This window comes from Peromyscus leucopus, chromosome 17, assembly GCF_004664715.2.
Source record: "Peromyscus leucopus breed LL Stock chromosome 17, UCI_PerLeu_2.1, whole genome shotgun sequence".
Classification (NCBI taxonomy): domain Eukaryota; kingdom Metazoa; phylum Chordata; class Mammalia; order Rodentia; family Cricetidae; genus Peromyscus; species Peromyscus leucopus.
This window is the reverse complement of record NC_051077.1, coordinates 52,808,939-52,835,443: the sequence shown is the minus strand read 5'-3', so window position 1 is coordinate 52,835,443 and position 26,505 is coordinate 52,808,939. Positions and strand designations below refer to the sequence as shown.

The following is a 26,505-nucleotide window of genomic DNA, read 5'->3' as shown; positions in this document are numbered from 1 at the left end:
TGTTTCAAAACAACCCAACCACCACCACCAAAAACAACAGAAGTCTATCTTCAGAGTTCTAGAGGCTGCCATGTTTTCTGGCACCTTCTCATGTCATCCCAGGGCACGAGGGCAAAATGAGGCAAACTCCCTCCCTTGGGAACATTAATTTTTCTTTGTAGTGTGGCAACAGAGTCCAGAGCCTTATGTGTGCCAAACCATTTTTTTTTTTTTTTTTTGGTTTTTCGAGACAGGGTTTCTCTGTGTAGCTTTGTGCCTTTCCTGGAGCTCACTCTGTAGACCAGGCTGGCCTCGAACTCACAGAGATCTGCCTGGCTCTGCCTCCCGAGTGCTGGGATTAAAGGCATGTGCCACCACCACCTGACCCCAACTTTTTTTTTAAAAGGATTTATTTTTAGGGGTCCGGGGAGCTGGCTCAGTAGTTAAGAGCATATGCTGTTCTCACAGTGACCTGAGTTTGGTTCCCAGTACCCGTGCTGGCTTACAACCCCTGTAACTCCAGGTGCATGGGACATCCAGTGCCCTCTTCTGGCCTCTCTGGGCATCCATACACATATGTACTCACCACACCCACAAATAAGGAAACACATAATAAAGATCTTTAAATCTCTATTTTACGTTTATGGGTATGGGTGGTTTATCTGCATGTATGGATAAGTGCCAAGTGCATGCAGTGCCCCCAAGGCCAGAAGAGGGCACTGGGTCCCTGTGAACTGGGGTTGTGAGCCTCCCTGTGGGTGCCAGGGTGGAACTCGGGTCCTTTGCAGGACAGCCACCTCTCCAGCCCTTTCACCCACTTGTTATTTACCGAGACAGGGTATTAGGATCCTCCTGCCTCAACCTCCAAAGTGCTGGAGTCATGGGCCACCATACCTGACTCAGTTGCTTTTTGTTGTGAGCATGTATGCCAGCTCACGTGGAGGTCAGAGGGCAACTTTTGGGAGTTGATCATCTCCGTCTTACATGTGAGTCCTGAGGATTGAACTTGAATCCTCAGACCAGGCAGCAAGCTGGCATTGGTTCCCACATTGGCTAGCAGGTTGCAGATCAGCGTTCCTCTGCCTCCTGGTGTCGGAGACCCTGTCCTCAACCTTGCTGCCTGCTTGGAGTTGGGCATCCTGTACCCTCTGATGACCCAGCCAGGCTCTCTGCCTTTCAGCTGCCGTCTCTTCTTGTTGGTGCGCAGGGTGGAACCAGAACCCTGCACACCTCATCCGTCACATGTGCGGGTCAGCGGTGGCTGGGTGTGGGGTGGTGGACTCGAACAGAATGCACACAGCCACAGCCTGCAGTGCTGCAGACCCGCGGAGGATGGCGGGGTGGCAGGACAGTCTGGACTGGGCCGGGAGCTGGCCTTGTTGCTCTGGGAGGTGAGATGCACATGCCACACTCCAAGCAGGCGTGCAGTGGCAAGAAGAGAGCAGAGGCCGCAGAGCGAGAGGGCGCTGGGAGGGCAGAGCCCACAGACAGACCACGGAGACACAACTTCCAAGCCCATCGGAACTTGGTAACCAGTCTGGTGGCAGAGTCCGGGCCTGGACACGTGGGGCCGTGGGCGTCTCCAACCAACCACCAGAGGAAGGCTACCATCCACCGGAGACAGCAGGCTAGAGACCAGCAAGGATAACCCACCCTGTGTCCCTCAGAGGGCTCCAGCTACAAAAGGGAGGGGCCAGGAGTTCCCTCACTGCTAGGCCTATCTGCCGCAACCCAGGGTGCCCAGGCGGGCCTGACCCACAGCACAGAGAAAGGACGGGCGGCAACAGTAACAAATGGACTTTAATGTAACTGTCACAGAGGGGGGAGGGCAAGGTGGCTTTGTACAGTGACAGTAGCCCGTGCCTGGCCAGGGACCCTCTCGGGGAAACACTGATGTGGCCAAGGGCTGGCATGGGAGCAGAGCCAGCCAGGCAGCTACCCTGGACGTGGGCCAGCGCCGAGGGGCAGGTGCTCCAAGTGCAGCGGGGTGACTGCACAGGACACAGGTAGACAGGGGATGGACAGCGACAAATGACACCATCAACATGCTCAAATGGCAACCAAACGAGTGCCTGGTGGTGGGTGAGGATGGCGCCCACAGGCGAGTGGCGGGCATGTGGCACCAGGAGCCGAGGCTCAAGCTGGCTTGTCTCTGGGGGAGGCTGGCCGGCCCTTCCTTCCGCCCTGGATCAGAATGGGACCAGGGAGGGGGTTCTGCGTGGGTCCACGCAGAACTGAGAGGAGGAGGGTTGTTGCTGTGTCCAGAGCCACCTTCCAGCTTCGGTTCCAGTGCGTGTGGCAAGTGCGTCCTGAGGCCGGGTGGGCTGGGCTGGTTGCAGGGGCCCCTCACTGGGTCCGGAGCTGGTAATCTAGAAACATGGGGCACCCACCCTCAGCTCCACACGGGGTCACGGGGCACCCACCCCCAGCTCCACACGGGGTCACGGGGCACCCACCCTCAGCTCCACACGGGGTCACGGGGCACCCACCCTCAGCTCCACACGGGGTCACGGGGCACCCACCCTCAGCTCCACACGGGGTCGCGGGGCACCCACCCCCAGCTCCACACAGGAAGCCCCGCCCAGAAAGACCTGTGCAGGTCCCGCCCAGCGGGCAGTCCTCACCTCCGTTCTGGGTGATGTAGCGAACCCAGGGCAGGGCCTGGTAGCCGCTCTTCTCAATGATCTTCAGGTAGCGCACCTGGACACAAAGGCCCTGAGTCTGCCGCACCCCACTATCACCCTCATCCAAGGGGGCAGGCCTGGCACAGCATGAGGGGCTGTCAGAAGTGGCCAAGACCCAGCTTTTCAGGGGACCAGAATGTGTCCCTTACCCACACACCTTCTGAGAGGCCCCAAGGAAATAGACCCCATGCCAGGATGGGGGGCTGGGTTTCTGCTGTGACTCTGGGCTCAAGCGTCCCAGGCAGCCGGCCCTGACGCACTCATACCTGGATGCCAGAGGTAGTGAAATAGGGGATCTCGAACTTGACACTGATGGGAGGCTTGCCCTCCTTGTCTTCGGCCTCCACACTGGGAAGACCAAAGTGGGCCCGCATGAGGTACTCCTTGCCACCCTGGGGAGCCAACGCAGGAGGCGGTTAGGCAGCTACCCAGCTGCCCGGCCCCAGGCTGGCCCAAGGCTCCCAGGAGCCGAAGCTGGGCAGGCTGTGAAGGGCTCCACCAGCTCCTAGGGAGAGACAGGGCGCTGCCAAGCCAGAGCGGCCAGACTGGCCATGGTGGGAAAGGGAGCCGGGGGCACGGGGGGGGGGTGTTCCCCTGCACGGCCCTCCCACTTGGTGGGAAAGGGAGCCGGGGGGGCACACGGGGGGGGGGTTCCTTGCACGGCCCTCCCACTTGGTGAGAAAGGGAGCCGGGGGGCACACGGGGGGGGGGGGCGGGCGGGGGAGCGTGGTGCGTTCCCTTGCACGGCCCTCCCACTTGCTCTCAGAACAGGGTAAGATAAAAGCAAAGGGTTCCAGGGGACTCCGAACAGGCAGAGTGACAGCAGAGAGCGATGGATGGGTGGGCTAGGTTCCCAGAAGCCCAGCAATAAAAGGAGGCGGTTTGAGAGTGGGGCCCGTCAGGACTGGATGGGACCCTTGCCTGCCCTGGCCAGGAGGAGCTTCAGGCCTAGGCCTGGCTGTCCTCTGTGCCTGGCACCCCGGCTCTAGCTCTATCTGGGACAACATGGCCTTTGGTCCCGAGCTCAGGCTGAGGGGTGCAGAAGTAGCTGTGAGTAGGGCCCTGCTTAGGAGCTGGGGTGCAGCAGGACTGAGCCGTGGCTCGGGCACAGGTTCTCCGCATCAGCTCCCAGCCATGAAGGACACCGTTTCATCTCCATGGGAGATGGTGAAATAACATTCTAACTCCGGGCACCCAACAAAGTGAGGAGGAAATGGAGAGAGGATCTACCCATAGGAAAACACAGGCAGATGAGTGTAAGCTGGGTCTGGTGACATGGCATGCAGGAGACAGAGGCAGGAGGATGGTGGCAAGTTCAAGGCCAGTCTGGGATACGTGGTGAGTTTGAGGTCAGCCTGAGCTACATGGTAACTTTTGGACCAAACTAGGATACATGATGAATTTCAGGCCAGCCTGGGCTACAGTTAGGAGGTCAGTTTGGGCTACATAGTGAGCTGCAGATCACTGAGGCTACCCAAGGAGACCCTGTTTCAAACAAAGTCCCCACCAAACAAAACTACGAAACAACTTCCATGTGAAAAGAGGATCTGTAGAAAACGCCACACATGTTGCCGTGGCTGTGTTGGAGCACCAAGAGAAAGCTCTCCTGGGATGGATCTCTAGCTCGCCCTCCCCCAGCCCTGCTGGGGTGCAGAGGGGCGCTGTACCCGTGTTCAGGATGCCACTCCCCGGGGCTGCTCCTTGCTCCCAAAAACGCTGTCCCAGAGGTGGAACAGGGTTGGTATGGGGGTGTGTGTTTATTTTTATGTGCATCGGTGTTTTGTCTGCGTGTGTCTGTGTGAGGGTGTCAGATCTTGTGAGCTGCCCTGTGGAACTGAACCTGGGTCCTCTGGAAGAGCCTCTTAACTGCTGAGCCATGACTCCAGCTCCATGGGGGGTGGGGCGTGTTTAGGGGCATGTGGCGAATATGGGGCTCACCGGGAAGGACTTGATGGACCACACGATCTCGCTGTTCTCAGGGACCCACTTGACACTCCCCACTGTGGTCTTGAACTTGGGCGAGTCAGCATCATTGGGGACTGGTATGTGGATCTCTACGTTGTTGGCTGTGGACCGCCGCTTGAACTGGCTCTTGGCCTGCAAGGAGGCCCCGGGTAGAGGCTCTGGAGGATGCAGGGAAGGGAGTCTAGCCACCCCCCACCCAGGCACCTACCAGGGCGACACAGTCCCTGCCTGGCAGTGGGTTCCCACTTTCTACCCCTAGGCTTTTCCAGGCAGTGCCCACACCTGACTCTCCTCCTGTCCCAGGCCTCCACGGCGCCCGTCCCTCCCTCCAGGACAAGGTGAGTGTCTGCAGGATGAGTCTCTCCTGCTTCCTGTTGCTGCACCAGCACCAGGTGACAGGCTGCCCACCCTCCCACTGACCTTGATCATGTACTCGATTCGGCTGTGGGAATGCTTCTCAATCACGGACTCGATCCAGATCAAAGGCTTTACCTGTGCGGAAGGAGGAAGGTTCTCACACCAAGTCCCACTTCCTGAGGGGAAACTGAGGCCTGTTCTTTTCAGGCAAGCGGTGGGGCAGCCTCCTGGGCCCCCATGAAGGAGGAGCAGCTATCACACTGCCCAGCGTCTGCCCAAGAAGTCCAGCACTGATGGTTAAGGCTTCCGCTCCCCTACAGGGCTGGAAGGTGGCCCAGAGGGTGTGCCAGAACTGACGCTGAGCTTCCCTGGGAACCTGCAAGTGGGAGGCACTCACGTGGGTGTTGAGGCGGTAGGACATGAGTTCGAACTCTCCGTCGGGTGGGATGAAGGAGATGGTGCGGTCGTTCTCAAAGCGCGACAGCCGCACGCACTGGTGGAACTTCACGTCCTCCAGCTCCACTGACTTGCTCTTCCCTCCTGTGTGAGGCAGGGGTGAAGCCGCACAGGCTGAGGTCCCCGTGTCTGCTCTGGCTCCTACTGCTACGACCACCTCGGCAGACCAGAGCCTGCCCCGTGCCCACAAGACAGGCCTTTGTATACACAAGGGACCAGTTCCTAGACAACTGCCTGTCATCCTCCTGCCTCCACATCTCAGCCTAACACCGGCATGGAGTCCTGGGGTCTGGGCTCCCTGTGCCATGTGTCTTCAGCAGCCACAGAGCAGCTGGTCAGGGCATATTTGCCAAGTAGCCGTGGGTGGCACTACGTGTCACCCACTTCAGAGGGCCCAGGCAGAGCTAGCAAGTCTGGGAGGCTGTGAGGGGCCAGGAACCTCAACCAGGGCCTCCGTGATGTGGCCAGTGAAGGCCCACAGAAGCCTAGGCACGCCCACCTGTGGAAGCCTCACCTTAGAAAGAGCCCACGGACAAAGGGAAGGGGACGAGGATGGGGCCAGGCTCTACTCCAGGCTCTGACTGTGGGGCAGGCTGGGCCTCACTGAGACGTCTAAGTACTCAGACCTTAGCTCTCTGTCACCCTTAACAGTTTCACACTGTCGTCCAGGCTGGCCTCGAACTCACTCTTCCCACCTCAGTTTCCTGAGTGATGGATGACAGGCACTTCCAGCACGCCAGCCTGGATCTTTGTCTTTTTGGTGCTGGTGGGTATTGAACCCAGGTCTGCTGGGTCAGTGCTGACCGCTGACTGGTCTGCTCTCTCCTCCAGCACATGGGCTCAAGAGATCACACTAAGGGCGTGGGGCTTGGCGGCGAGCACCTTTACTTACTGAGCCACCCCAGCGACCCAAGGCATTTTCTTAAACCTGGCACTTGAAAGCAGTGGACCGTCCCACTGGGCAAGCATGCCCTTGGGATCAGGCGAGGCCGCCTCCCTGGGGCAAGACTGATCCAGCCTCTGCACTGTTCTCGGGTACTCACGGCCTGTGTTGTCGAAGAGGACCTTGTCATTGAGGCCCAGGCGCAGCTCAGGCATGCCCGAGAGGAAGACCCGCATCTTGATGGAGCCCACAATCTCACTGCGCAGCACGTTGCCATTGGCACTGACCTGGGGACAGTGGGAACCATGTAGGGTGTGACCTCCATCACGGCTGGTTCAATTGCAAACCCACTTCCTCCCTAGAGTTTGTCCTGAGGAGGACAAGCAGATGAGCTGGCTGCAGGTGTGAGGATCCCAGAGCATGGAGGGCTGGGATACCCCACTTCCAGAGGGAGGCACTCGCCTAAGCAGATGGGAACCCAAGCCCAGTTTTACACGCACAGCACTGACTATGTGTTTGGTGATGTCGTCATGACAGCACCACAGGGCCCCCTTGAACCTGGACCGGCCACGGGCCACCAGCAGACCCCACCTCTGGGTGGCACCAAGGCGTGGAGACTGCCAAGTGACAGCGCAAACACGGCTGCTGCTTCCCGGCACGTTTGCCAAAGCTGCAGCCCAATGCTGGAAGGAGGCGCAGGAAAGGTGGGTGCAGGGCACACCAGCACGACCCCAAGCATCTCGGCAGGTCCACGCCAGCGTTCACTGCACTGGGTGACGACAGGGGAGCCTCAGGGACTTCCCAGGTCCTTGGCGGTCCTCGAGGGAGCACCGTCTTGAGTGTGATTATTCATCATCTCTAACACGCAGCTCTTGGTGCTTTGCAGAAGCCACGAAGATAAGCACAGCACGAGACAAGGGCAGAAGCACAAGGAGAAACAATGGAACCCTCAGACGTCTCCGTGACCCACAGGAGAGGAGGAGGGAGAGGGAGAGCAGGACCAGACAAGAAGGCAGAAAGCAGACTTAGTCCAGAAACTCACAGAGCGAGGCGGTCTAAACACACCAATGACCGGTCGGAGGCGGGCCAGGAGGGTGGCGCAGCGAGTGAAGTGCTTGCTGTGCAAGCACAAGGGCCTCGGTTCAAGTCCCCAGAGCCCAGGAAGCCGGCGCTTAGGTAAGCACCTGCAGTGGAGGTGGGACGCACGCCTGGGCCTCCAGGCCTGCTGGGTACGGCAACCAACAAGCAAAGGGCCACCTCGGACAGGGAGGAAGGTCAGGACTGACCCCAAGACTGTCGGCCTCTGCCCTCCACTGTAGCACTCACGCACCTGCATTCACACGCACGCATGCACGCACACACACGTCAAAATGCGTCCTTTGGGGGATGAAGTCTCGCTATGGAACTCAGACTGGCCTCAACATTCTGACTTTCTTGCTTCAGTCTTCCACTTACTGGAAGAGATGGGCGCTACCAGACACCATCTCAGATTAGGTTTTAAAAATGAGGTTCCTACCAGAACTCACTCTGAATAAGCTGTAGGCAATTCAAAGCAGATGGATTAGGTGTGGTGGTCTGACGAGAAACGCCCTGCTAGCCTGGGGCATTTGACCGGTCCCCCAGTTGGTGCTGTTCGGGAGGCTCAGGAGGTGCGGCCTGGCTGGAGGACGGACGTCACTGGAGATGGCCCTTCAGGTTTCCAAGCCTCAGGCCATTCCGTTTACTCTGTTTCATGCTTGCGGCTGGGGCTCAGCTTCCAGCTCCAGACACCGAGTCTGCCACTCGCTGCCCTGCTGTCCCTGCCATCATGGACCCTAACCCTGGAAACCATAAGCCCAATACACTCTCTTTCGTAAGGCGCCCTGGTCATGGTGTTTACCACAGCAAGAGAAAGCAACTAACACATGGGGGAAGCCTAAGTGAGGGATGAAGAGCCGGCCAGGCGTGGGGGTGCACTGGGGAGGCTGAGGCAGGCAGACATCTGTGCGTTCAAGGACGGTACTGCTGTCCGTCTTCCTGGGTGCGGGCTCACTGCACACCTAGTGCCAGACGGTCCAAGGCCAGGCCGATCCTTTACTGACTTCTCACATCTGCTCAGATCACTCACAGGAGGAAAAGACTGTCAGCACCAGAATCTAGCAGCACGTCCAATTCTTTTGCTTTGAACAAAAAGGCAGGGCCATTTCATCTAGCCCAGAGATTTCCATGAGTTCCAGGCTAGCCAGGAACTAAATAGAGACCTTGTATTAGAACAAAACAAAACCAAGACCAGGTATGGAGGTGCACAGCTTTAACCCCAGCACTTTGGGGGCAAAAGCAAACAGATCTCTGAGAATCCCAGGCCAGCCAGGGATATATAGTGAGACTCTCTGACAAGAAACAAACTACAACAAACACAAACAAAACCAAAGGAAACAGGTTGTAAGAGCATACACTAGGTCTGGAGAGATGGCTCAGCGGTTAAGAGCACTGGCTGTTCTTCCATGGGACCTAGGTTCAATTCCCAGCACCACATGGTAGCTCACAGCAGTATGTAACTCTAGTTCCAGGGGATCTGACATCCTCACACAGACATACATGCAGGGAAAACACCAATGCACATAAAGTAAAAATAAATAAATTTTAAAAAGAGCATATGCTGTGGGATGGTCTGTATGTCAAATTGTTTTGATTGGTCAATAAATAAAACACTGATTGGCCAGTGGCTAGGCAGGAAGTAGGTGGGACAAGGACAGAGGAGAATTCTGGGAAGCGGAAGGCTGAGGCGGAGAGACACTGCCAGCTGCCGCCATGACCAGCAGCATGTGAAGACGCCGGTAAGCCACGAGCCACGTGGCAGGTATAGATTTATGGAAATGGATTAATTTAAGCTATAAGAACAGTTAGCAAGAAGTCTGCCACGGCCATACAGTTTGTAAGCAATATAAGTCGTCTCTGTGTTTACTTGGTTGGGTCTGAGCGGCTGTGGGACTGGCGGGTGACAGAGATTTGTCCTGACTGTGGGCAAGGCAGGAAAACTCTAGCTACAAATGGCGCCCAACGAGTTGGCAAGAGTTTCCACCTAAAACCTGAGAAAAGATTCTAAAACGGAGCTAAAAACAGCTTCCTAATTGTCTCTCTCAAATGAGCAGCAGCTGCCAGTTTGAGTTACTGGTGGGTTCCTAGCGTGCAAGCTCGATCTGCAGTATGGCGGGAATGAGGCCTCTGCAAGGGGCACATTAAGCTGCATGGTAGATTTAGCCTTTGCTAGTACAAAACAAAAAAAGGAGGTTTCTGGGCTACACGCTGCTTGGATAAAAGCATAGACCCACGATGGATCCCAGAGCTGGCAGAAAACGTACCACCGCCATGTTGGGAAGCTGAAGTGGGCGGAGCCAGCAGCCACAGCACCATTTCAGGCTTAAAAGGCTGCAGTTTAAAGCAATAGGCTCAAGGTAATATAAAAAATAAGCCACATAAAGATGGCTACCACACAGAGAATCTGGATTATGTTCTCTTTGATATTGGTAAATGAAAAACATTTGATTGCAAAAGCTGTTGAGTTATGCCAAAATGTGTATTTTAAAGGTACCTTGACTTCAAAATTTGGATATAAGGATATGTTGCTTTGGAAAAGAGGCTCTGCTTTTGTTTCTACAGAAAGCCAGAGGCTATGGATTTGTTCCAGATTAAGATACATCAGGTTTGACCAGCCAAGACCACCTGAAAGGTCTCCGATGACACCATGGCCCAGATGATCCAACATCCAGAATCGTTTCAGGGCAACTGGCTCAGACGATACAGTCTCACGGACTACTCCATGATCCTAAAATTTTCTTTGTGTCCCCATAAGATACAGCGCCCCCCTCCAGCAGGAAGTAGTAAGAGAAGCTACGCCTAAATTCCCAAATATACCAAGCTGGCTTTGGAGATGTATAAAAGTTAAAAACCTTCCTTTTTAAAAAAAGAAAAGGGGAAGTGCTATGGGATGGTCTGTATGTCAAATTGTTTTGATTGGTCGATAAATAAAACACTGATTGGCCAGTGGCTAGGCAGGAAGTAGGTGGGACAAGGACAGAGGAGAATTCTGGGAAGCGGAAGGCTGAGGCGGAGAGACACTGCCAGCTGCCGCCATGACCAGCAGCATGTGAAGACGCTGGTAAGCCACGAGCCACGTGGCAGGTATAGATTTATGGAAATGGATTAATTTAAGCTATAAGAACAGTTAGCAAGAAGCCTGCCACGGCCATACAGTTTGTAAGCAATATAAGTCTCTGTGTTTACTTGGTTGGGTCTGAGCGGCTATGGGACTGGCGGGTGACAGAGATTTGTCCTGACTGTGGGCAAGGCAGGAAAACTCTAGCTACAAGCATACACTATGCAAAAACTAATAAAAAGCACTGGGATCTGGGTGTATGGAACACACCTGTCATCCCAGCACCTGGGAGGTGGCATTTCTGCTCTTGGTTCCCGGCACTCATGTCAGGTAGCTCACAACTGCCTCTAACTGCAACTTCAGTGGATCCTTCTCCTTTCCCGGCCTCTGTGGGCATCTGCACTCTCAGGTAGACATCCCCCAAATGCATACACACACAAATACATGCACACACACACAGATACACACACGTGATGAAAATTGTTGCCTGATGTAACTCCGGATTATTAACCTGGCAGGCTCTAGTCACCCAGGAGACAGACCTCTGGGCAAAGGCAGTCCAGGAGTTTCTAGATTGGGTTAACTGAGGTATGAAGACACCCCCCCCCAGAATGGGAGGGCCCCATCCCACGAGCTGGTGTTCTGGATGAGTGAAAAGGCGGAAGGAAGCCAGTACCACTGCAGCCGCCATGGCTCTGCTTCCTACTGTGGACACTGTGTGACAGCTGTCCACACACTTGCCACCACGGCTTCCCAACCATGACGGGCTGTGATGTCCAAGGGACGCTTCCTCCCTTAAGATGTCAGGTATTCTGTAACAGTTAGACAAGTAACCAACACAGCCTGTGTGCACAGGTCCTGGGGTCCACACCCACTACTACAAAACCCAAACACCAAGCAAGGAACACAGAAGCCAAAAGCTCAAGCCACCCATGATCTCAGCATTCTAGAAGAGTAGCAGTCTTGGGGTGTGCGGTCTTCTGGTGTGGCAATAGACTCCTGGTCTCCTGGTGACAGAGCTGGCTTCCCAACGTTCTACGTTTTATGGGTTTGGTCTGTCACATGTGTGCACATGCCTATGTGTGAGCATGTGAAGGCCAGAGTTCCCCAACCTTTGTTTGAGGCATCCTTTGTCTCTCCTGAGCTGGACCTCTCATGTTGGCTGGGCTAATCCTCCTGGCCCCGCCCCCTCAGGGTTGGGGTTACAGTGCACGCCACCACATCCAGCTTCCACTCATGTGTTGGGATCTGAACTTGGGTCCTCACCCTTGAACACAAGCACTCTGCTGGTATACCTATTTTTCACTATGTATGAGTGTACATGACTGGGTCAGGGCGCCCCCACCTCTATGTGGAGATCAGAAGACAACTTTGTGGTGTTCTCTCCTTTCACTTCTGAGGCCTCTGGAGTGGGGCTCGGGTCATTAGGCTTGAGAAGTAACTTGGCTCACTGAGCCATTTCCTTGGCCCTGTTATTTCTTTAAATTGTAATTATTTATTATTTGTGTGTGTGTGTGTGTGTGTGTGTGTGTGCAAGCGTGTGCACAACTGCGCACACAAGGTCAGAGGATAACCTGCAGGAGTCACTTCTCTCTTCCCACCGTAGGTCCTAGGATGGACCCCAGATGGGCAGGCTTTGTGGGAGCCCCTTCCTTACCTGCTCAGTCATCTCCGTGCCCCTTCTATCTTTGTTTTTCTGAGACAGTGTGACCCAGGAAGGTCTGGAACTTGGGGTCCCCCTACCTCACTGTCCTGAGAACCACCACAAAGTTGGCCCTACAGCTTCTAAATGAGAGGGGGGCTGGCAGAGGGAGCCCTGCGCCTGCTGCAGGCGGGTAAGGTTACCACCTACACACCCAGGGCTCTGCTGGTTTTCAGTTTTCTCTCTCACTTCCACCCTGGAAGACGGCAAGTTAGGAAAAGAAGAGAGGAGGCGGCTCACCAAGAGGTTAACGGCCTCAATGACGTCCAGGAACACTTCGTTCTTCCGGTACTTGATGCCCTCTGAGCGCCAGGACACAGCATTGGTGACGGTGGCCGGGGGCCGAGGGGCCCCCGTTTCCAGCTTGTGGCCTTCCTGAGTGATGTACCTATGGGGCCACCCGCTCAGTTACAGAGGTGACATGAAATGCTGGGCTTTGACACTGGGGTGGGGCTAGGGGACAGGGGAGCCCAACCACCGGAAGTCCCTGCATCAGCCCAGCACTGCAGAGGCAGAGGCAGAGGACCAGGACCCTGTCTCAAAATAACCAAAAAACAGCAGGGACAGGCAGAGCAACCTGCCTGCCCTGCTGGGCTGGCAATTGAGAACACAGCACTCACTCCTGCAGGATCTTGCTGTCTGTCGTCTGTGGGTAGCCAAAGTCCATGAGCTCGTCCAGCAGCTCATAGATGATGACGAAGTTGTCTCGGATGCTCTCCTCCTCCAGCTCTTTAAAATACTCGGAGAAAACCTGGGCAGGGCGCAGCACAGCAGGCCTCAGCCCAGACCCGAGGGCCATTCTGGCCCTCCCTGTGGGTGACACTCCCAGTGGGTGATGACACATGCCCTGAACGCAAGGGTCTGAACAGGGACCACAGGCACTGGCCGGAAGAGTGACCCTGTATCAGCACTGCAGTTGTGAGGCCTCTGCAGTTAATCCTGACGGTGTCGATCTGACTCAAGGCTGCTGCTCACCTCCCTAAGGTGTTGGCTGTCTGGCTGTAGGCAAGCATCTCCATTCTTGTGGGTAGCTGGGAGGCTACGGAGGGACCCAGAGGGGCACCATAGGGACACTGTCTTCATAGGGACACTGCAGCAAGCAGGTTATAGAACAAGCGGGAAAGGCCAGCACCGGGGAAGATACAGCCCACGGCCCTGCTCACCCCAGCACCCCAATCACATCCTGCACACCAGAGGTGGCAAAGCTAGGCTGTTCGCAGTGGGCCTGCTCAGAAGGAAGCCACGTGGGGACTCTCTCAGCGGGCTCTTTGTTCCATCCTTAGCCCTCGGCTAAGAGGCGCCCAAGAAGGGAGGGAGGAGAGACAGGGAGAGGGTTCCTGACCCCCAGAGGCACTCAGTGGAAACTCAATGCCAGCCCTGGAGCCCTTGCTCAATCCCAGCAGCAATAAAGCCAGAGGGCCCATAGCTCTGCTGCCTTCAGCCCAGCTGACTCAGCAGCTGGGGGCTGCTTTAAATCCAAAGGTGTCCCAGGCAAAGCTGTGCACACACCAGCATCAGACTGCACACTCCCACATGTCCCCAAGGCCCAGTCCGTGCACCTAACTGACCCCAACCCCTATGTCCAGGCACAGGGCCTGGATCACACTGCGCACCCTCCTGTCCCTGTACATCTGCACAGCCATGATGTCTCCCCATCTTGATCACTTTCTTGGAGATGCAATGACGGCCAAAGGCCTCACCTGCAAGGAGGCTGAGGCTTCCCAGCCTAGGATCACCTGGGTATACAATGCTACAACCCCTCACTCAAAGCCCTTCCCAGGAGGAAGTCCCACTGCTGGGGGCCTTACCTGCACCACCTTGTAAAGGAAGGAGAATACCAGCGACACACAAGCGTTCTTTTTTGAAGTGGCGACCACTGCATGGTGGCAGAGTCAAGGAGCCTTCTGGGGCTGGGATATCACATTATAGAACCCCCAAGTCTCCCTGCCCCAGCTGCACTCCAGCCATCCACTGGGCCCAAGATTAGGACTAAGCCCCCAGTCTGAGCCAGGCCAGGGACAAATGGTAAGCAGTCAGCAGAGCCTTGGGGGACACAGGCAGTGGAAGGTTTAAGGGGTGGCTTCTGGATGCTGCATTTAGGGGCAAGACTGGAAGAGCCCAGCTGGGTAAGTAAGCAACCAGGGTCAGGCCTGTCTGTGTCTTTCTACTGTGCGGCAACACTCTCCCTGGGGAGACACTACACAGTTCTACTCCCCCAGAGAGGGAGCTCAGAGCAGACCACAGTATGGGCCATTCCCTTCAGGTACCCTTGGAAGCTACCCACTGGTCCATATGAAGTCTGGTCACAGGGAAATCAACACAGGTTGGAAAATAGCTCCATCTGCTGGCATTCCTGAGAAATGTCCTACTATTTTGTATGCTCTCTAAAGACACGAGGCCTGGGCAAATGGATAGGACACATACATTCATACATACACCAACCTGTCCCCTGAGAAATTGGCAGATAGATTTCACAGGGCCTATGCCTATCAGTAAGGGATGCAAATATTTCCTCACCAGTGTGGAGACAGTCACAAATCTCTTATAAGCATTTTCGTGCAAGTTGAAGGGACTCTAGCCAGCCCAAGCATGGCAAACATGGCTCTGCCTTGCTAAACATCGTTAGATGACATTCCTAAAGCTGCCTCCAAAGTCTATCCCCTTATTTGGCCCACTTCCTCCTCCTGAGAGTAACTATCAAGGTCCAGCTATCGAAGTATTGAATTCAGCAATCAAAAGCCCCCTTTGGCTCACCTAATTAACATATCCAATTAAAATTAAACCCTTCATTCTAACATGGGTTCCCCCTTTACCTTTATAAAATGCCATTTGCCTATGGGCCAAGTCAATCCAGAGACAGTCCTTTGTCCCCTGGGACAAATATCCCTTCCTGTCCCCTTCCCTTTCTCCCTGTCCTCTATCTCTCGTCTCTGTCTTTTACTCCCTGCCCTCTGTCCCTCTGGGGCAAATACATTTCCTTTGTGCTGAGAACTTGGTCTTGGGGGTGCTGAGCCCATACAGGTCCCTCTACAAGCGAGCAATAGCGGAAGCCCCCATTAAGGGTCTCACCCAACTAAGCGTTACATATGGGTGTCCATGAAGAACAGACAGTGACAGAGACAGCCACGTCACTAACGCTGACGGACAGAACTCGGCTGAAGACAACCACCTACCTTACAACACAACTGAGGCTCGGTTAACTGAAAGGAAAAATGGGGGCTGGAGAGACGGCTCAGTGGTTAAGAGCACTGGCTGCTCTTCCAGAGGACCTGAGTTCAATCCCAAACACCCACACAGTGGCTCATTACCAGCTGTAACTCTAGTCCCAGGGGGATCCAATACCTTCTTCTAGTCTGCATGGGCACTGTGCACAGACATACATGCATTCAAAATACCCCTACACATAAAAAAATAGAAAATTAGAGAAAATTAAAAATAAAAGGAAAAAATGGGTTGTTAACACAGAGTTTAAATACAAACGGTACCCTACATGGATGGAAAAAGACACTGCCAGAGGCCATAAGGTTACTGAATGAAAATCCTAGTGCCAGGAGTGGGCTGCCTGAAGGGACACCAGCCCACTGGAGCATGGGACTCTGAAAGGCCTTCTCCCCATTTCCTCGGTCTTTCTACAAACCCTTAGATCATATTCCTAAAACTAGCTACCAAGGTCCATTCCTTTATTTGGCCATTTCCTCCTCCTGAGGCTGATTACCAAGGTCCAGCAATCAGAGGCCCCCTTTGGCTCACCTAATTGACATGCCCAATTAAAATGAAACACCCCACCCTAACACGAGGGTTCTCCCCCTTCACCTTTATAAACTGCTATTTGCCTATGTGCCACGTCCGTCTCCTATCCAAAGGCACAAATACACCTTCCCCTTCTCCCCCATGCCCTCTCTCCTTCACTACAGCATCCGAGTCCATTCTATCACAGACCTCCCCTTCCTATCCTCATTAAAATTACACTGCAAGGTCATTTGCTGCTGCTTTCTGCCTGAGTCAGAAAGCAGTCCTTTTAACTTTTCTTCCCTGTTTAATAAAGGATCTCTCTGTGAAGACAGGTGTTTGAGTGTGGTTTGTACCTCATACAGGGTCCAGGAGGAAGCCCCTGCTGTGTGTGGGTCTCCTTCTCTACCTCCCTGTGACTCGCTAGCCAGGGAATCCCGAGGTCTCACAAACCATAAAGGCTATTGATATTGCTGTTGGCTGTATGCTAGAACTAGAGGAAAGACCCTATTGCTTAAGACACTGCACACCTTGACTGCAGGACATGGAGAAATAAAGTTGGGACTGAACTGGAAATCCCCACCCCGCTGGCTGGCTTTTACAAGTGCCAGAGGGGCTATGCACGATGCTGGTGAACTGTCACCAACATTCGTGCTCAGCTATGGACCCTACATGCTAAAATACCCACACGATGGGCAACACTTGCCTGACTGGGAAGTAGTGGCTTGGTGATCATGGATAAGACCAAGTCTTTCTATTGGCTTTCAGGTCTGCTCCACAAGAGGAAGTTCACATCTGATATTATCTGCCAGGACAAAATCCTGTGGCTGGGGAGGTTCCAGGTCCTAATGAGAAGGCAACTTGTACTGTTTTACCAGGTTGATGTGATGTGCCTGTCAAACTACCTTCTAAACATGTGTGTTTACCAATCACCAATGTTGTCAGCCTCAACTCATACATAACTGGTGAAACTCCTTGTTAGAACTCCCGGCCACTCCCCCAGCTGCATGACCGCACATGCACAGTTCAGTAGCCAAGCAAGGGGGCTTACATCTTACGTCATCCGTGCACAATGTGGTCACGCAATCTGCGCATGCGTGGTGTAGCTCCATAAGCCCACATGGGCATGTGCAGGGAAATCCTTAAAAAGCCAGTCACAGACTCCTCCCCTCTCTTCCTCTCTTCTCCTCATGTGTCTTTCCAACAGGCCTGGCCACGCTCTCTTCTGTCCCCTACCCCCAGTAAAGCTTTTGTTGTAAAAGTAAAGGTTTTGTTGTGCCTCGTGACCTTTCCTCACAGAGTAAAAGCGCCTCATTTAAAACCAACATTCCTCACAGTGGCTTAATTTTTAACGTAAGTGGACCTTTGTAGTTATCCCTCCAATGTCAGGGACCACAGTGGAACGGGGTGGGAAGAACGTTAAAGCTGGGGGAAGGAGTGGAGTGTTGTATGCAGTTTCCATCCTGCAGGAAGCTCCTTAAGCAGTAAACAACTCCAAACAGCTTCAGGAAGTCCCTGAAACTGAGCAGATTCACTAGGCCTCTTCTTCCCAAGAGTAAACAAGCAAAGTTGCAAAGAAGACTGAGACCAGATCAGCTACCTGGAAGAGCAGAGCCCAGCAGAGGCAGCTGCCTGGCAGAAGTTTAGAGCAGAGGCACTTGGAAGGGACACTCTAACCTGCTGAGCTGCCTGTAGACTGTGCAGGGACTCAGGTTCCCAGCTTCTTGAGTTGTCACCTATGCTGGGGTGGGCTTTGGAGATGCATTTGTCTTTGAGTCATCTCTGCCCCTGTAAGTGACCCATAATCCTATATGTAACTGTGGTAAATGCATTGGTTCACCAAGTTGGACTCTGCTGGTATCCATACTTTGGTGTGTCTTGAGCTACTGATGTAATGTCTCCCCAGCAGAAGTTCTGTCATACAGCACCTTCCTAGCCTTGCAGACCACACTAGGCCAATCACACTTTTTACAGAAACCTCCAGATCTCCCCAGCTGCCTGAGGCCGCTAGATTCACAACAACTGTGCTGGCGAAATGTGCCTGCCAGCCCTCAGGAGCTTCGTGCTTCCCTTTTTCATCAGCCTGAGCTATTGGGGAGGCCTGTGGCCAGTCTCCAAGTCCCTGTTTATGCCACACCCATGCCCTGGGTAGGAAGGCCCGGGAAGGAGGGGGAAGGCCGTGTCCACTTGAGCCTTGCCCCAGTTATAAGCTGGGAACTCACAGGGCCACAGTTGGGGGGGGGGCAGTAGGGGGGATGCCCCAGTGCGTGCGTGTGTGTGCGTGTGCGTGTGTGTGGAGCCCTCTTATGCCCCTGCTGCCACACTGTGTACTATAGTGGCAGGGACCCATCTGCTGGTCCACAAGCACCTCACCTATTCCTGCAACTGGGCAGCCACAGCCTAGAGTGTGGCTTCAAGTGACAACCATCTTTCTCTTAGGGGTTCTAGGCCATCTATATCCTCTCCAGCGCTATCCTCAGGGCTTCTAGAGATGGGGATGTCTCTGGGACCCACCTTGGGGGGGGGCGCTTATCACCACAGCTAACCTGTGGCTCCAGGAGCATGCCTGGGTGGGAGGGTGGGGCACACACACATTTACTTACTGACCCTGAGGGGCCTGCAGCTGCAGAGCTGGTGCTCCCCACTGCTCACTGCACAGCCCAAGCCCCGAGTGGTGGTGCACTCATTCCATGCTTGGTTTGAGGCTGAAGACGGGCTGGGGATGCTGGGCACATGAGAACTCCCCACTCCTACTCCGACCCCACTTCCCTCACTTCTCCACCCCTGCCTCTGACAATCGGGCCACCCCGTCCAAAGACGAACCCTGTTAACATGACATGTCTCCAACCAAAGCCACCCTTGGGCCCGGCTGGCCCCCACTCTTGCTCAGCAGCTCTGGAATACTTAGCATTCCCTAAACATGTGCCCTCTGGCTGCCCAGCCGTCCTGTGCCAGTGGGCAGGCATGTCACCCCCAAGCCCCTGCCCCGCAGCAGGGATACGGTACAGGTTGTTGTGCTTAATCCACATGAAGCGAACGCCGCCATGGGCCAAGATAGGTGACAGCATGCCCTCCTCCTCCTTCTCCATCAGGATTGGCATGAAGTGCTCCACCTCTGACATGTCCACATCCCCACGGTAGTTCCGGCAGATGAGTACCTGCAACAGGAAGGAAAGAAGGGGTGGCTTCCACTCTTTTTTTTTTCTCTAACACAGCAACAAGACAAAATTCATTTGGACATTAATGGTTTTATGAAATTTGAATGGAATACAGTAAAGCCTGCGTATCAACAAAAGAAAGCAATGATTGGCTTCTGCAGGACCATCTCAAGGGCATTACTTGCTTTGGTGAGTTTACCATGATCCACACACACCATGGCCTTCAGTCCTAGAAGTCTACAACCCGATCTTGCCCACGTCCTAAATTCATCCAAATTCTGGAGGTGAAATCACAGTCATTATATCATAATACTTTAGCTCTTTTAAATCTGGTATTTCATGTCCAAAAATGAATTATAAGCAGGGTGTGCTGGTGACACATGACTGGAATCCTAGCACAAACTGGTTTATGGCTTTAGTGGGTGACTTAGACATCTTAATTTTGCAGTATGGGCACCTGGTACAATGTCTCAGTTTGTAAATACGATCTCCCGGTAGCACAGTCAAACAGTGAAATGGTCCATGGGGCAGAAAATATAAGATGAGCCTTTAGCATCACAACTTCCAGGTGCAGGACACCAGCAAAAGCAGGGTAGCACTGGAAAGAGTCATGGTCTTCAGTGGGTGAAGTATTTTACAAATGCACCAAGGAAATGATGTCATACTGCAACCTGTCAAAGACTGACTTCGGCTGGGAAATCTGTTTCACTACTTCTCCGGAGGAGGAGGAGGGTGTGACTTCAGTCCAGCAGATGCAGGAGGAGGCGCCGAGGGGAGAGTGGTACCGCCTCCACTGGAGTCCCTTCTGGATAACCCCACCGCGGAGCCAGGACACAGTGCTTTTTTGGAGGCTTGGGTTCCCGCATATTGCCTGGTGGGAGCGTGCATCTCCCGGAGGCACCAGGTTGGTCCCCCATAGGTATGACCGGACCAGAGCGTCAGTTTTCTCTGGTGGGCTCTGGCAAGGCCAAGAGTGGCTTCCACTCTTGAGTGCCTGGGTCGGGGTGGGAACCATCTGTGAAGGGACAGGACCTCAGGCCAATTTGACTTCCACCCCAGGCAAATTCCACCACAAGGCTCTCCTGCAGTCAGAGGGCAGGAGAGGGGAGGGACCGAATCCCTCAGACCCCAGGGCAAGCCCTGCTCCATGAACACTCCATGCAGACTGCTGGTGCACTTGCCTCTCCTGACAGCATCAGACACCCAATCTCCAAGGAGTCCAAGTTCATGGAACTCACTGAGGCCTGCACAAGCGTAGCCCTGCCCTGTCTTCCTCCTCACTGCCCACCGCCAAGAGACTGTGCAATGAGGACGACCATATCGCAAGGACAGTGGCCCCTCAGCAAGTGACCCCAGAGTTAAACATGACCCAGGGGCTCCTCCTGGGGACACTTACAGCAGAGAAGAAGCTATGTGTGTCAGGACATTCAAAGGAGAGCAGAATTGGACCTAATGAGCCCAGGCTAGTCTCAAATCCACTATGTAGCCAATGATGACCCTGAAATCCTGTTCCTCCTGCTGCTACCTCCTGAGTGCTGGGATGACAGGCGTGAGCTACCACCCTAGCCCTCATATATGAGTGGCTGAATTTTAAACAGACCTGGACTAGAGGCAAGGACGTGTCTTTCAACAGATGCACAGAGCATCTGGGTCTGTAACGTCCCAAAGCACTCCACAGCTAGGTTTCAGGACCCCAGGATTCCAGAATCTGAGGGCCCTCCAATCTCTACACAGTGCCTGGGTATCTGTGGACAGCCTGCTCTGACAAGAAAGACGCCTGTAGCTTTTGCTTTGTCGAAATGATTTCACTGTGTAGCCCAGGCTAGCCTCAAACTCATCGCAATCCTGAGTGCTGGGATTATAGGCATGAGTCACCAAAGCCAGTTCACATGCAACACCTTTGTGTGTGTGTGTGTGTGTGTGTGTGTGTGTGTGTGTGTGTGTGTGTGTGTGTAGTACAAGAGTCTGAGTGTGGAGGCCAGGGGATGGCATGGGGTGTTTTCCTCAACCTTACATACTGAGCAGGGTCTCTCACTTGAGGTCAGAGCTTGCCACCTTGGCTAGCCAGCATGCTCCTGGGATCCTGGGGCACTGTACCCACCTGGCATTTATGTGGGTTCTGGGGATCTGAACTCAGACCATTATAGTTATACAGCAAGCACTTGCCCTGCTGAAAATACTCTGCCAACCATGGTGACACACACTTCTAATCCTAGTGCTTGGGGGCAGAGGCAGGGGATTCCTGTTAGATTACAGAGTAAGCTTCAGACCAGACAGAGTGAGGACCTGTCTTTAAAAAAATCCCAGAGTTGCTGGGTGGCGGCGGCATATGAGCCTGGAGGTGGTGGTGGCGGCGGCGGCGGCGGCGGCGGGCGGCGGCGGCGGCGGCGGCGGCGGCGGCGGCGGCGGCGGCGGCAGCAGCAGCAGCAGCAGCAGCAGCAGCAGCAGCGGCGCACGCCTTTAATCCCAGCACTTGGGAGGCAGAGGCAGGCAGATCTCTGAGTTTGAGGCCAGTGTGATCAACAAAGTGAGTTCCAGAACAGCCAAGGCTACACAGAGAAACCCTGTCTTAGAAAAACCAAAACTAACTAACTAACTAACTAAATAAATAAATAAATAAATAAATCCCAGGGTTGCCAGGCATAGTGGTATACTTGGAAGGCAGAGACAGATAGATCTGTGAGTTCAAGGCCAGCCTGGTCTACAGAGTGAGTTCCAGGATAGCCAGGGTTACAACAGAGAAACCCTGTCTCAAAAAACAAGCAAGCAAACAAACAAACAAACAAACAAACAAACAAATCAATCCTAGAGGTTGGAGAAATAGCTCATTGCTTAGGTCCAATGCTGTTCAGAGGCCCAGGTCCAGTTCCCAGCATCTACATCAAGTAACTCACAACTGCTTATAACTCTAGCTCCAGGGGATCTGATTTCTTTTGACCTCCACAGCACCTGCACTCTTCACACCCAATCTCTCTCTCTCTCTCTCTCTCTCTCTCTCTCTCTCTCTCTCTCTCTCTCTCACACACACACACACACACACACACACACACACACACACACACACACACACACACACACACACACACAGAGTTAGCTGAGCACAGATATAGAACACAGATCCAGGCCTCGGGACTCTGAGATGCCCAGGGTCGGCTCTGCCCTCAGAGTCACTGTGCACCCTGAAAGAACAGACAGAAGTGCACCCTGGAGGACCCCAAGGAAATGGGATGGAAACGTGAGCGGCAGCTGTGGGTGAGGGCGGAGGAGGGCCGGGGTACTCAGGGTCCAGTGCCCATCTTGTCACACCGCCTGCTGTTGCATGGCCGGCCGGCTGTGGCAATGCCGCAGCGCTCCCGAGCTGCCCTGCTGTAAGGCACCGCCCGCCTCAGAAGCTGTCATTTCAGAAAACATTCTGTCTGTCTGTTGCTTACAGCCGGGGCAGTGAGGTGAAAGTAGTTCCCTTCCTAACCTGGGCCCGTGGGGACACAGCACCCACGGATGAGCTCTGGGTCTGATGCCCTGGCCGAGGGCCTCCCCTTTGCCCACTCCTAGTCCTCTTGCTATCTCTTACATGGTAGGCTGGTTTGACAGGGAGATGCCAGTGCCCAGAGAGGTGGAGCAGCCTGCCTGCGGTAACACAGCAGGCAGAGCAGCGTCAGGCTCTAAGTGACATCCTCACTTCCATCCACTTCCTGTGCTCACTGGGAACTGCTGTCCTCGGCAGCTCTGAGCCCACTTCCCCCAGGTGTCCAGGAACTGGACGGGCCTGGTTAGAGTCAGCCAGGAGTACCTGACAGGTCACCTCACCAGGGCTGCCCAGAGGGTTGCTTGCTCAGCAAATGTGCGCCATGTGCCCATATGGTTGCTACCACCATGGCAGCCACGGAGGACGTGGTTCCTGCAGTCACAGCTGTCTGGACATAAACATGGGGAAACCTTTCCGCTCGCCCCACCTTCTCAAAGTCTGATGAGATGGCAGGGGGTGTTAGGAAACCCCTAGGGACTCGGGGAGGGAATTCGCCTCTGAGCTGGTGTGGCACTGAGGGGGGCAGGTGAGACACTGAGGCCACAGCTCCTCTCTGCCATCCTCTCACTCCACGGTCCTTCCTCTCCCTGCTGCCTGTCCCCAGGGGAGGGGTGATGGTCACATTCCTACTATTTGTCCCCGCAGCAGCACCATTGACCTCTGAGACCCATGGCCTCCAGGACGCCCTATGGCCCCATAGCAGCTGCACTCTGGACATCTTCCAGGTACACCCTGTCATTCAGTCCCTCCCTCTCCACCAGAGCAGGTGACACGCTGTCTTTCCCATGGCTCCCTCTCCTTCTTAGCACAGCACCCGTACTGAGTTCGGTCTGACAGCCTGGTTTTGCTCTGGGCATCGAAAGCTAGTGCTGAATGAGTTGGGAGTATCTGCTCTTCTCAAGAATGTCCCAGGATAAGGGAACAGACAGATAAACATGCTTGTGATGCAGTGAGCAGCCTGGGCCAAAAGATGAAGTGTGGTCAGGGTAGGAAGGGCTGAAACATGATCTCAGCCAGGGCAAGCAGGAAAGGCTTCCTGGAGGAGGTGCTGTTTGAGTTGAAGCCAGGCCACACAACTCTCCACAGGACCAAGTACAAAGGCCCCAAGGCAGAAGCAGACAGATCGTCCAGGGACCTGCTTGGAGTCCCCACTGGCTGAAGTGGAATGAGCCAGGACCATGTGTACAGAAAGACACTGTGCTGGGGGGCTATGAGAACTGGACTACAAAGGTCCTTGTGAATAACAGGGGGCAGCCTGGGGCTTTGTTTTCAGTGTCCAGAAGAACAGCACTGAGAAGGAGGGGAAACCAAGAGCTCAGCACCCCAGACCTGGGGTCCCCAGGGCCACGCTGCCAAGCAGGGAAGCTGCAGGGCAGCTGGGGAAGAAACAAACAGCAGTCAGGCACTCTTGGAAGACCTCCTGCTGTCCAGAGGCGGCCACGTGAGCTCCCTCGGTGATCAGGCTCAGCCTGGCACATTGTCAGGAGGTTGTCTTCATTTTTGGAAGGAGACGGAGAGATCTACAGCTTCCCTGGGAAGCTTTCCAGAGGCAGGTCTGCTCACACCCCATCCTGGGGCCTCCTTCCTGGAACTGCAGTGGCCCTGGGGCCTCCTCCCATTGGAGCCCTAAGGTGCCACCACTAGTCTGTGGCTGCTTCATACCTTGCATGCTAATTGGGACACCTGTCACCTCTTCAGAACCAGCTCAGGTGCCCAGTTCTGCCTGGAAGTCTTTTGTAACTTTGTCTGATTGCCAAACAGAAGGCAAGCAACCCTTAAGCTGCTGGTCCAACTGTTTCCTGCTAGGCCAAGAAGCCTGTGGAGTCTAAATAGCATGCTCTGTGGGCCTTGTGCAGGGCTAGGCCTGTCTCACCTTATAGTAACCCAGATAAGACTCTTTGGACCAGCCAGGAAGGCAAAGCTCAGAGAGGTCACGGGTTTGTCTATTGTCACATACCTCAGCTGCAGAGATGGGTTGAGTCCACACATTAATCTAGCTCTATAGCTTGAGTCCAGGATGGGGCACCTGCTAGGTGCCAATGGGGTGCTGGCTAAAGGAACAAGCAAGCCCTAACAGGCAGCCCATTGTACCTCCAGGCCAGGGCAGAAGGCAGAGCATGTGCCATAGGCCTAGGGAACATTGCGCCTACCAGGTTCCCAGAAGGCTGTGGAGGAAGCCCAGATCTGGGACTCACCAGTTGTTGACCTTGGGTGGCATCCAAGGCAGGCACATACTCAAGGGACTAAGGAAAACATGGGGCACTCCACCTCTTTACTTCTGACCACCTCCAGCTCTTCCATGTGGGTTGAACACCAGTGTTCTTTCACTGATGAATGTTGGACGTGTTTACTACGGTCAGACCTGTTCTGGTAGCTTCCCAACATTAGAGGCTGGCCACCTGCCTTCGACCTTGATGGACTGAGGGAAAGTGACAGCCATTTCTGAAGGCTGAACAAACATTCCTGTAAGAGGCTTTTGTACTGAGCACACTGTGGCTCCCCAACACAGCACTCCTTGAACAGACGTGAGGCACTGGGTTATATCCTCAGCATTACAAAACCATAAATTAGTCGTACCCAGATCCCATGTAAAAGAGCCAGGTGGTGGTGGTGGTGGTGGTGGTGGTGGTGGTGGTGGTGCACACCTTTAATTCCAGCATTCCTGAGGGAGAGCAAGCCTATCTGAGGTCAAGGCCAGCCTGGTCTACAGAGTGTGCTCAGGACAGCCTGGGCTACACAGAGAAACCATGTCTTATAAAACCAAGGGGTGAGGGTTAGCCAGGTGCTGCTGGGAAGTACAGACAGGGAGATCCAAGTGACTTAGAAGGCCAGGCAGCCTCGCTGAATCAGTCTAGTGACTGAGTTTGATAACAAGAGCCCATGTAGGGGTAGCAGGGTCTCCTTCCTCCACACACACGTGCAAACCCGCACAAACACACACAAATGAAGTTTTCTTCCACAGACACTCCTGGGGAAGATGCCCGAGTCCTGTTTCTGTCCAGGGCCTTCATGTCTCAGCAGTCTCGTTTTCCCCCAGACAGGAAAGCTCTTTCTGACTCCCAGCTGGGGCTGCCAGTCCGTTACGCACACACGGCCTCAACAGTTATCCATTTATCGGTGCCTTTTCAAGTGACTGAGCTTATGTGTCGGTCTCTGGCCACCCACGGCGGCCCGGGGCTTAGCACCCTGCTGGCTTCTCTGACAGCATCAGCTGAAAGCCAGGACGCCTGGGGTGGGGCTTTCAGACCGCTACTTCCCAGTCATCGGCGTGACTCTGGGCAGTCGGTTTCCCCCTCGGTAAAAACCGCCTTTCTACCGCCCTCCTCTCTAAACTCAATGTCACAGGAAGCGCAGCTGCTCTAGGGAGAAAGCGCTGGAGCCTGCAGGCTGCGGAGGGAGGGCGGCCCCGAGGACACAGTCCCCACCACGCCTCCGGCCAAGGGTCGCGCGGGGTCCTCGGCTTCCGGCCCAAAGCGGAGGCCAAGCCCCGGACCCGGGCGCACGCGGCGGGAAAGGAGCTAAGCGGGCGGTTTCCTAGCAACCACAGCCCACCAAGTTAGCCAGAGACGGGGCGGGACTCGCAGAGACCACCGGCCGTCTCCTAGCAACAGGGCGGGCCGGCAACTGAGGCTGCCCCGCCTGCCTGACGCCCAGGCAGGGCCGGCCGGCCAGTTACCTAGCAACAGGGTGGGTCCCGACAGGGCGAGGGCTCCGCTGTTGCCTGGCAACGTGGAGGGGGGCGAGCCCTTCAGTACCTTGCCTTTCAGGTCCAGTACGTAGACGGCGCTGGCGGACATGGCGGCTTTGGAAGGCCTCGGCAATAGCCGAGGGCGGCGGCAACGGCAGGAACTGCCGGCGTTCAGCAAGGCCCGGCGCGCCCCGCGACACTTCCCCTCCACTTCCGGTCCATGAAGCAGCGCGTGGACCGTTA

At 54.7% G+C, this 26,505-nt stretch overlaps 1 protein-coding gene and 1 pseudogene across 2 annotated transcripts; both read right to left on the bottom strand.

The window, feature by feature from the left end:
- Window positions 1-1,761: 1,761 nt before the first annotated feature.
- Ap1m1 (adaptor related protein complex 1 subunit mu 1) lies at window positions 1,762-26,501 on the bottom strand. Of its 2 annotated transcripts, XM_028893505.2 has the most exons (12): window positions 26,330-26,501; window positions 18,892-19,048; window positions 13,970-14,037; window positions 12,782-12,912; window positions 12,402-12,549; window positions 6,485-6,611; window positions 5,383-5,525; window positions 5,049-5,120; window positions 4,602-4,760; window positions 2,930-3,055; window positions 2,604-2,679; window positions 1,762-2,348 (listed from the first exon to the last, which is right to left on the bottom strand). In XM_028893505.2, exons 1-12 carry the CDS (start codon window positions 26,369-26,371, stop codon window positions 2,326-2,328), a joined length of 1,272 nt encoding a protein of 423 aa, XP_028749338.1. In that variant the 5' UTR covers window positions 26,372-26,501; the 3' UTR covers window positions 1,762-2,325. The 2 variants fall into 2 exon arrangements, with proteins under 2 accessions (XP_028749338.1, XP_037067693.1); XM_037211798.1 differs by lacking the exons at window positions 1,762-2,348; window positions 2,604-2,679; window positions 2,930-3,055 and adding an exon at window positions 3,062-3,168 and having other exon boundaries at window positions 26,330-26,480.
- Window positions 19,059-21,369, bottom strand: LOC114709575 (annotated as a pseudogene).
- Window positions 26,502-26,505: the final 4 nt, after the last annotated feature.

What these genes read in the sequence shown, in the direction of transcription:
- Ap1m1 (XM_028893505.2), bottom strand. Translation starts at nt 26,371, where the DNA reads ATGTCCGCCAGCGCCGTCTACGTACTGGACCTGAAAGGCAAG. An exon ending in TAAGCACAACAACCTGTACC is followed by an intron (nt 14,038 to 18,891) that starts GTATCCCTGCTG and finishes GCCACCATGCAG; the next exon opens with TGGTCGCCACTTCAAAAAAG. An exon ending in CCTCTTCGACAACACAGGCC is followed by an intron (nt 5,526 to 6,484) that starts GTGAGTACCCGA and finishes TGCCTCACACAG; the next exon opens with GAGGGAAGAGCAAGTCAGTG.